At 37.1% G+C, this 11,215-nt stretch overlaps 1 protein-coding gene across 1 annotated transcript; it reads left to right on the top strand.

The window, feature by feature from the left end:
* Window positions 1–322: 322 nt before the first annotated feature.
* Window positions 323–10,679, top strand: LOC144657908 (uncharacterized). The gene is made up of 10 exons (XM_078518252.1): window positions 323–448; window positions 2,446–2,476; window positions 2,887–3,030; window positions 4,115–4,357; window positions 4,857–4,881; window positions 5,852–5,933; window positions 7,802–7,832; window positions 8,022–8,165; window positions 8,608–8,850; window positions 9,645–10,679. Exons 1-10 carry the CDS (start codon window positions 446–448, stop codon window positions 9,671–9,673), a joined length of 975 nt encoding a protein of 324 aa, XP_078374378.1. The 5' UTR covers window positions 323–445; the 3' UTR covers window positions 9,674–10,679.
* The last annotated feature ends 536 nt before the right edge of the window (window positions 10,680–11,215 follow it).

Genomic DNA, 11,215 nt, shown 5'->3' with positions numbered 1-11,215 from the left:
TCCTCTCGCCCCCAAAATTTCGCTCGTCACGGTTTGGAAAGGGGAAGAAATAAAAGGATTTCGCTATGATACTGATTGGTTTTTAGCTTTTTCTCTTTTGATAAAAATGTCAAAAATTGATTCAAGTATTTTGCATACAAGGGGGGCGGGCGGGGGGGGGGGGAACCCCCCCCAATTATTTTTTCTTTCCCCCCCCCCCCCTCCCGCGCGCATTCGCCCCCCCGAGGCAGAACGCCAACTACCTGGCTAGATACAACCGCAGGCGACGCACTCCCCTGGGTGGCAATCCAAATTTGGAATATTGCATTGGCCAATCACAAACCGCCTTCTATTTCACGCGCTCTTCAAAACATTTTGGAAGCCGCTTCGAGAACAGTTCGTGTTTTTAGTGGAAAAAAAATTGATATTTTCGACATCCAGAATTTTATCTCACAAGAAACAAAAAATGGTAAGATTACATTAAATATCTAATCTTATTACGTTAATTGGCGCAATGTAGGCAAGTTTAAGCAGTTTATGTTTTAAATTTTCCAACATCACTCTGAATATTTGCGGAAAACGTAAGCTTAGGTTTATATCACCCAAGCAACAAATCGGAAAAATAATTAAGCCTATATTTTTGGCCTGATTATTTTTTTCCGTTGCTATATTTCCGCTGCTTATAGCCTTTTTTTAGATCTCTCGATTCAATGAAATTTTATAAAGGCACATTGGAGCAGTTTACACCGTTTCTAATAACATTTCCACTGATTTCATCGAAAGGTCTTCGATTAAGAAAAAAAGTGCTGATTCTTTGGAGGCTGAAAATTGTTAACAAAAACAACATACCGTTTCTATAAAAAGTATTCATCGGCTGCACCGTTCAGTGTTTTGAGACCTTGCAAATATTCTCGCATTCAAGGGGGTTTAAAATGTCACTTGTTCCCAAAGGGGTTTAATATATTGAAAAGTCACGGAAGGGTTTCTTTTTTCTATTTTCCTTTTTTGTGCCGTTTCTTTAAGGGTTCCGAACCTTAAAATCAATTGAATAAAATCTTCTCTCGGTCATAAGATGCCTTGATAATTTAATTTGAAATAAGAAAATATTAATTTTTGGAAGGGGCAAGTGCCAAATGCCCCAGGTGGGATGAAACTCAGTAAATGTTTAGCAGTAACTAAGCTTATTACACAATCAATTTCTGGCATTACAATAGTCAATATTTATTGGTTGAGGTTTTTTCTGATATCCAGAATAATCAAGGTCACTTAACCTCTACCTTCAGTTGATTATTCGGGATGTTAGAATAGTGTGCAAATCTAAAATTGTTGTTTTATTATATTATGCATAATTTTGTAATATAAAGCACAAAGTTGCTGGCATACATTTATGACCAAAAAACATCATGATTTGATCACGAAAATCTCAAGATATTGATTTTTGCTCATTTTTTTCCTTCGTTGACTTGGTGAACTTTATGGATTGATTACATTTTTTTAGTTCATTTTCTCCTACCAAGCCAAATAATCATCTGTTCATTAATAATTAAAGGCCTTCACTCTCACTTGTCACCACTTGAAAACTTTTCAACTTCACTGAATAATCTCACAAAGTTGCACTGAATTTGACAACTCAACCATGCAACTAAGGTTTCCTACATGTTCACTCAAGCGTAAAGGTCAAATTTTTTTTTAACTATAAATCATTAATTTTAATCACATAAATTTAACAAATGAAAAGTTATCCAAATATTCTTTGTGGTTTTTCTCTTTTTTCCCCAATGCAAAATATGCATATGACATTTTCATGCCTGTGCAATAACGTTGTGCAAAGAAAAATTAATCAATAAGCTGGCATGAACGTTTAAAAAGGTTAGGAATTTGACTACAAAATTTTGCATGATACAAACACCCTGAGGTCTATAATTTGCCTACTATCTGTTGCTATGGCCTAAGTTATGAGTTATTGCACAGTCATACTGACTTCAAGAATCAGCTGTATCATCATCTTATTATCATGTCTCGTCGCGCCAGTAGGCGCATAAGGCTGTATGCTCTCAGCTAATTACGTGATTAAATATTGGTGATAGATAAATAATCGCAGTTAGGTCTTGTCACCCTGGCTAGCAGCTGGAACAATTTTCCTTTTTTTTTTAATTTACCAGATACATCTATGCTAATTATATCCAGGTTTGAAACACCCACCCACACCCCTCCAGAAGTTACAGTTTAGCTTCATATTTGGTTTTTGAGATCCCCTCCCCCCTCCTTCCTTCTCCCTCCCTCCAGGCCCTTTGGAATTTTGAACTGTGGGGTGGATATTGATATTTTCTGGAACCACACACTATCTCTAGTCACTTCACATCACAGAAACTGGGATAAGCTTGCTGTAGCATGTCTGATGGTCAACTTTGGCCCAAACACAGATTTTTTTTTCCTTACCTGTTTTGTTTGCGACATTTTTTGCAGGCTGATTCACTAACAGAGGAACAGATTGCAGGTGAGAAGGACTTAAATATCACAGCCTTATAATAATTAAAAATAATAATTAATAATATATACGGTAATAATAATTATAATAATTAAATTAAAAATAGTAACATAAAAATCCTTTAATACAATACAATTTCAAACAGCATCTGGTGAGGAATAAACCTGTCTGAAATAATTTATTGTGTACAAGTGTACCATCTTTTACACATCTGAAAATTCTGTTGGAAATTATGAGAATTTTATAAGTCTGAAAATTATTTGCCAAAAATAACCTTAATCGACATTTTACCTTTTAATTATGGTTTTGATGTAGATTGATCTATTTTAATTTACCCGGCTAGACCTTGTTGTTAAGTGTATGACACAATATAACCAGATACTGACAGTATTTCATTTTGCCAATGTTCTCACTTGTAGAATTCAAAGAAGCGTTCTCGCTGTTCGATAAAGATGGAGATGGCACAATCACCACAAAGGAACTGGGAACAGTGATGAGATCTCTTGGACAAAACCCAACAGAAGCAGAACTTCAGGATATGATCAATGAAGTGGATGCTGATGGTAAGTGAAGTTCTCTAATAACAGTATAATTATTTAGGCCGGTGGGTGAAGTGGGCAGGTTTGGATCCTGTTCTGCATCCTGGCTGTTTCATGTATAATTGTCGTTGTTAATAGGGCCCCCCCCAACCCCCCCAAAAAAAAAAGAGGGACACAATAAACCCCCCAACTCGTACTCGTAGTCCAATCTGAAGGTCGCTAATATTTTAGCCAAGACCTCTACTCGGCTAGTCAATAGTCACAGCTTAACTGTGACTGATTAGGCAATGCTGTATGTGATTTACTGAACAAGGTCGGGGGGAGGGGGGGGGGTGAAGTAGGCAGCTGGTTTGAAAAGGGTAACAGACTGTTTGAAAGAATCTTTTCTTAAATATTTTTTTTTTTTTTTTTTCTCCCCCCTTTTTTTTTTCCCTTTTTTTTTTTTTTTTCCCCCCCCCCCCCTTTTTTTTTTTTTTTTTTCCCCTCCCCCCCCTTCCCCCCCCATTTTCCGCCCGAGGGGTCCGCTTACGAGAGCTTCGACTGTATTTCAATTAATTTTTTAGGGGAACAAAGTAGCTGGCTTCTCTGAGTTGAGTAAAGTAAAGTAGCCAATGCCTTTAATCTGCTGCTGGAGCAATTAAAAGCACTGCATGTCAATCTGATATTGTAACAAGTCTTGTTTTCACAGCATTCTCCATCATCGAAAACAATATTATTAAACACAAAAAACTATCCATTCAGTGTCAGAGTGTGGGCTTTAGTGTGAAGGGGGGCAGGAGGGCTGGAGCTTGGGAGAAAAAGGGCGAGAGGCAGAAGAAGAGAAGGCAGGAAGCAGGATTCCTAAGCTGGCTGAAACCGGGAGATATTGAAAAATTCAGTTACAATATTTTGTTATATTTTTGCAAACAAAATGGGACAAAAGAGGGGGAAACCACTATGAAAAGTGTTGAGAAGTGGGAGGAAAATGCTCAGGAAGCAGGAGTAAGAGTATCGGAAGTGGGAGGTTTGGGCACCCTTGTTCCCCCATCTTTCCTATATTAATATAACCTCAAAAACCAGGTGGTTTTTAACATATTGTTCTCGCTTACCTTCTATTTTTTGTAATCAGGTAATGGAACAATCGATTTTCCTGAATTTCTCACCATGATGGCAAAGAAAATGAAAGAGAGTGATACTGAAGAAGAAATCAGGGAAGCCTTTCGAGTGTTTGACAAGGACGGCAATGGTTTCATCAGTGCGGCTGAACTGCGACATGTAATGACAAACCTAGGAGAGAAACTTACAGATGAAGAAGTTGATGAAATGATTCGAGAAGCAGACATTGATGGTGATGGGCAAGTTAATTATGATGGTAAGGGGATGTGTATTGGTGCATCGATAGAGTACTGTTTTTAACAGCCAAAATATGCCACTGGTTTTAACAGCACTTTTGCACCTCTTAAAAGGCTGATTTGCAATTCTGCTAAATGGCATTGGTATATTTATCTGAGACATTAGTTGCCACTAGCATATGACAATCTATTCCGATCAAAGACTGGCATATCTACGATGCCTTGTCAACATGTACTTCAATAGGTGCGAATTGTGGCAAAAATCTAGTTAGGTTGCAAGGAATTGGGTTAAAAAAGTGTTACTGAGCATCATATACGTTGTATTTTACTGAATTGCTGGCTACCACCAATAATGCTGCAATGATATTTACTTAACACCGACAACCACTGGCATGCTTTTAAAGTTGAACTCAGCTCAACTTAGCATGCATGTCTATGGTCATTACCTGGGGCAGATTGTGATGACAGCAAAGAATGTTCCTTATAACAATGAATTTTGTCTCATCTTGTTCCTTGTAGAATTTGTGAAGATGATGACCTCAAAGTGAATGATTACTTCGCCTGCACAACTCACCCACTAAGGTGTATTATATTTCATGCAGTGCATTCAACCGGAAGTGCACCACCAGGAATGATTTTACAAAACAGTTTGGACACAATAATGTTTACAAGACTTTTATTTATGATTTGTATTTACTTTTATCTGTTAGAGCATTAAATAAAGAATAATAACTATCTGGATGCCTTGTTATAGTTAGTTGTGTTGGGCATCCAGAATTGGTAGGAGAGGGAGGCGGGGCATAAACTTTGGATCCCCAACTTGAATTTCCTGCAGGTGCAAACGGTAAAAAACCGTTTAAAAAAATACACAATTCAAACAGAAGACATGCAGTAAATAACCATGCAAATGTTGCAAATAGGGTTCCTGTACTTTCTTTGATTGTATGCGACTAGTCAGGTTTTTATTACCCTGGGTGCCAGAGGATTTTCTTGCTCGGCTTCCGGTATCGGCCATGTCTCTATTGTGACCCGCGCGAAGAAAAACCTGTTTTTTCTTGCGGCTTCGCCGTTCTTCGGCCGCCGAAGAGTAATCCGCCGCGCGCAAGAAAAATCCTCTGGTACCCAGGGTAGGTTTTATCCTTTCAATGACCTTCAACGTTCGATCGATCGCTTTGGCGCGCCGGCATCGCTTCTCTTTTGCCCAATCGCCACCCATACCCTTACCTGTGGCGCCTATTAAAGATAGGCAAGATAAGATACGACGGCTTATCTTCCGACCCCCAAACGGTTGCGTGACGGACTGATTCGCGCGCACGTGCACTAACTTAAGTCACGCGAGCTTTGTGTGCACAGGCTGTTGTCATTGTTTCCATTTATATCTTTGACACGCGATGTAACAATGCTTGAGCTATAAATACTTTGAATAGAAACACATATTTCTTTGCTTTATGAAGCAGCCAATTAAAGAACGACTCAACAATTAATGTTGCATACATTTCGGTTCCTAATCTAAGGGGAAATGGAAAAATTTCAGTCTCAGGAAAAGAAAAACAAACAATTAACTTGCCGCATCAGCCGCAAGGCGACGCACTTTTTGTAATGTTCGTCCTAATATGGAAGTCTATTGTTTGCAAAAGACGAATAGGGTGACAAATTTGACTAATTGGCGCTAGAAATTACTGTTTTCTAATTTCGAAACCCATTCGTCTTTGTAGTTAATCATTTGACAGCTAGAAAACTACGCTCAGACATGGTAAGTTTCTTTCCGATTTATGATTCGATTTTACATCTTTCGCCGCTCTAAGCTAGAATACTGTTCGATTATTTTTTCTAGAGAGCTTTGGTAGGTTTTGAGTGTTGGTAGAGAACTAAAGTAAGCTAATTGCAACCACGACAGAAAAACGCCCACAGCTAAAACTTTTTCGCACGTTACGGGGTTTTATTGTCATTTGGCGTCGGAACAGACACCTTCATGCGTTTTTTGCGGGCGTTAAAAAGTCATTAAAGGCTATATCTAGATATCTAATCTTAGCTTTGTTCGACGAAAAATCGTTCTGTTGGCGAAGATAGTTGAGCATGAAAAAAATACTGAAAACCTTGGATAAACTACAATTGTTGTTAAAGTAATGTATTATTTAGTAACTTGTAAATATTCATGAATGTGTTTTGCAAGCTATCTTTCACTTCTTGCATTAAAAAGGAGTGTTGTTTCGTCCGGTTTATTTCGGCGAAGCGGAATTTCTTTCGCAAAAGGTCCCATTTAATATGGCGTCTCAGATACCGGATTATCTAAAACGTGCATTAATTTTGATCAAAATATCCTTAAAGTTTTCGTTTAGCAGAATGCTTCAACATCGAACACACGCAGACTCGTGGTCAACATCAATTAAAGTGCTTTACTTTTTGGATAATTATGATAGCTTTTCAATCTTTGCCGCAGGCATAAATACTATCGAATTTTATAATAGAAAACGGCATTCTAAATTTTTCGTTTTTTTATTTTTTTTTTTTTTGATGGAGTACGTAAGAATATCAACCTTTCCACCAATTTGTGCCACAAACAAAAACAAGTTAGAGACAAAAGGTGACGGGAAAATCTAAAATATGAAATATTTATTGACAATATTCAGTAGCCAATACTGGACTTGGGTCATTATGAAGTATTCGCAATTGTCACAGAGCTGGTGCAATCCCTCAGTCTCACAGTTATGAAATATTAATTCAAAGATAAAATTTCAAATTCTCCTGACATATAACCATACTTTTCTTTTAATAAATGTTCTGAGAATTAAGTATTTCATCAGTACTCTATGTAGATGATTATGTTTGTAACACTTTTGACACCTGTGGGTCTATCGGCCACTCATGGCTATTCAAATGGTTCAGTTGAAAGTAATTTTTATTCTTTGATTTGCAACAGTGATCAAATGTGTCCTTGATGCACTTGTCAAGCAGAGAAATTAAAAAAAAATTTCTTGTGTGAAAACAGTCAGATGTTATTAAGAAAGTTACAGGTCTCTCTAAAGTTGCGTTCACACGACAAACTAAATAAAAGTTAATGGCAAACTCAAGTTGGTGTGTGTGAACAACACAAAACAGTTGGCAAACTGTTGGTGAAAATAGAGACAAGTTCTATTTTGTCGCCAACAACTGGCCAATTAACTTGTTTGCCGTTGTTGCATCATTCACACACACCAACTTGAGTTTGCCAACACAAGTTGGCCAATAGTTTGTCGTGTGAAGGCCGCTTAACAATGTAAATTACAAAACAAGCTCTCTTATAGGGGCTTATAAATTGGAAAAGGAAGCTAAGACTAAATATAAAGTTGCAGTGCAATTAAAGCACTTGATATATTTTTTTACATCATTAAATAATGTAAAAAATTACATATCTGTATCTGGCAACTGGTCACAGGTGTTAACATACTCATCTTACACAAATCTTTTTTCCCCTTTTTTTCAAGGCTGACCAACTCACAGAAGAACAAATTGCAGGTACGGTTCTCATTAAAAACTATCAATTGATACAGCTAGTAACAAACAACAAAAAGTAAGATTTTAACTGAGAAACAAAAAGAAATAACTACTGAATTGAAAAAGGCATGAATTACAAGCAATGCCCAGATTTCACTAAAATATTCACATTGGATCTTCAAAACTCATTTTATTTCTGTGTTCAAACAGAATTCAAAGAAGCCTTCTCGCTGTTTGACAAGGACGGAGATGGCACAATCACCACAAAGGAACTGGGAACAGTGATGAGATCCCTTGGACAAAACCCAACAGAAGCAGAACTTCAGGACATGATCAATGAAGTGGATGCGGACGGTAAGACAAGTACAAAATATCTAGTCCCGTAAAAAAAAAACATTGTTTCAGGTTGTAATGATATGTTAGGGATGGTGAATGGTCCTTCAAAATTTTGTGTCTCACAAAATTTTAGAGAAATTTCAGGGGTCCCGTCGTCTCAAATTTTTTCTTTGACGCCTTCTCGGAGTCTCAATTTCTTTTGCAAGGCTAAAAAGGTCTCGGGCTCTCAGAAAAGATATCAGTCTCGCTGTGTTGCAAAGTCTCGCATTTACCATTCGACACCCCTTAAGATCTAGAAGTGGTTGGAATGCATGTTTTTTTTTTAATTATATAGCCTCAGTCACGAGAACTATAGCATTCTTTCTCGTAAATTTATTTGCTTTGAAAATTGCCTTCTGTTCGAGAATCCAGTTGAAAGTATATTATATCTGCATCAGCTCATACTTCAATTTGTAAACAGGTAATGGGACAATTGACTTCCCTGAATTTCTGACCATGATGGCTAGAAAAATGAAAGACACTGACAGTGAGGAAGAAATCAGGGAGGCGTTCCGAGTGTTTGACAAGGACGGCAATGGTTTCATCAGTGCGGCTGAACTGCGACATGTAATGACAAACCTGGGAGAGAAACTTACAGATGAAGAAGTTGATGAAATGATTCGAGAAGCAGACATTGATGGTGATGGGCAAGTTAACTATGAAGGTAATTAAATGTGGTTTCATTGTTCTCTTATTATTCCTCTTTTGCAAAGCATTATTACCGTATTTATTCGATTAAGTGCCTACCCCCTTCAAAAAATACTGAAGTGCACAAGGGGAGTACCATACTTTGATTATTATTGTGGATTGAAATTGACTAAGTACTACTGGGCTTCCCCGAAGACCGAGTTTTCTTAGTATTTAACAAAATTTCAATGAACAGTAAAATTTGCGTACATCTTTACGTTTTATTATTATTCATTTTTTGTTGTAAAATAAACTTACCACTTGCGAGAATGGCGAAATTTAATAAGCGCCCAGCCTCGAATAGGGCCCATTCTCAAGATCCAAAAATTTAATAAGCGCCCAGGGCGCTTAATAATCGAATAAATACGGAATTACTTAATGCTTTACGGTATAACAAAATGTCAGAGGTTTTCTTTCCCCTTTCCTTTTGCTGATGGTCAAAGCGAGTGAGAGGACTCATTTTCACCGCTTTAGTCCAAAATTAATTGAGAAAATAATATAGAATAGAGAAAACCTCTGGAAACAGGACCAATTTAAGTTGGCCCTGGCATTCATTTTTGGCACCACCACGCCACCACCTCTAAGGTAAATGGACTGAGGCAAAAACAAAATATTCATCTGAATAGTGAGTGCTTATAAATAATTAAGGTTCAATCCTGACAAGATGATAATTTGGTTCAATAAAAGCTGGTAGTATCAGATTTCTAAGAATTTATGATTACATACAAGTTAATTTTTAAAATGTGTCTTTTCTTTGGTTATTTTCAACAGAGTTTGTCAAGATGATGACCAGCAAGTAACTGCATGATCTGCGACCTCCTAATCCATGTTGATGAGAGTTGATGGTCTGACGGCAGTTTATAACTGCAATTTGCTCACATTTCCATAGTTTTAAATTATTCCCCCAAAATGTAAGGGAGATATTTATGTGTAATTTAATTGAAAATTTTGATTATCCCACTTATAGTTAGGATCTAGTAAGCTATGAAACTGTTGTTCTTAGCTTTTGTTTTGTTTTTGCTAAAATTTTTGTTGGTAAATTATAAATTAAATATAATATATACAACATCACAATTTAGTTTTATTTTTAACCCATTTGGCCTGACATCTATACCTGACAATTTTCTAACACAATCTTTTGCATGACTGTAGCTCTCAACTTTTCAGTTTTTCAAATTATCTCTCATTTAGCTAAGAAGCTATCCTGGAAGATTTTCCATCTTTGGAAATCTTTGCTTCTCAGAAAATCTTAAGGTTTGTCTTTGGATTACTTCAAAGTCCTAACAACCCAAGTATTAAAATCTTGTTCTCTTGACTCAGAACAAACATTGGCGGATATAAATACCAATAACTTCTCTTCAGCATTAATCGGAATAGGTACATATTCGATGTGGTTTGAGGTTATAATGTTGCTGTTTGCTAGTTAACCACGAAAATTGTAAACGTCAGAGTTGTGGTAGATGTTTAATACAAAGCACATGCAGCAATACAGACAGTTGAATCTCGGTAACTCAAATCCTCAATAACCCCAACCTTTCTTGATTCCCTTCCAGGTCATTTTTTCAGTAATTTTATCTTCAATAACTTGAAACCCCAATATCTTTAGTCTATTGTACAACTGTCCCACTCAGTGGAGCGAGACGGCTGTACACAGGCTACAATATCTCAAACCTTTTTTTTTTTATTTCCCTTGAAGGCTTGGGTTGTCGGGATTTGACTGTAGTTAAGCTTAAGCTTATTTCATTGGCAAAAGCTGTAAGGATGTTGGAGCAAATAAAACAAGCACATTGAATTGTAATCATGAAATCTTGCTTGAAGTGTTGTTTGTTTGTCTTCGGTGGTAACTGGGGGTTTGTCACACACTCGTTAGTCAAGTGGTTGATGCGAGGGAAGACCAGGAATGTGACGTAACCTGTAACACTGAAGACAGTTCCTAATCAGAAGAGAAATTGTAGTTATTAAGCTAACATTGACAATTATAAAGGCTTTTAAAGGTACAAGGTTGAGATGTTTGCTTATGCAGTCATGAATGTGCAAATCTACAAATCAACCACAGTAACGACATCATTGCAAACTTTGAAGTCAGAAACCACAAGGGAGCTTGAGTTAATTCTGGTCAATTTTTATGGTCTGGGAGACTTCTGTTTAAAAGTGCCATAAATTATAAGCAAAGATATTATCTTTGATTTAATCAAACCTGCAGGCTCAGAACAATAAAATTGGCGGGGGGGGGGGTGGGGGCCCCCACACCCCCCAAAATGCGAAAAAAATGGAGGTTAACAGATTAACACTGGATGTCAAATTAGAATAACAAAACTGACTTGTTTGTAAACCGCCCGCCA

Source organism: Oculina patagonica, chromosome 6 (assembly GCF_052425735.1).
Source record: "Oculina patagonica isolate OP01 chromosome 6, crgOcupat, whole genome shotgun sequence".
Lineage (NCBI taxonomy): Eukaryota > Metazoa > Cnidaria > Anthozoa > Scleractinia > Oculinidae > Oculina > Oculina patagonica.
The sequence above is the reverse complement of the archived record's forward strand: the minus strand, read 5'-3'. Positions and strand labels throughout refer to the sequence as shown.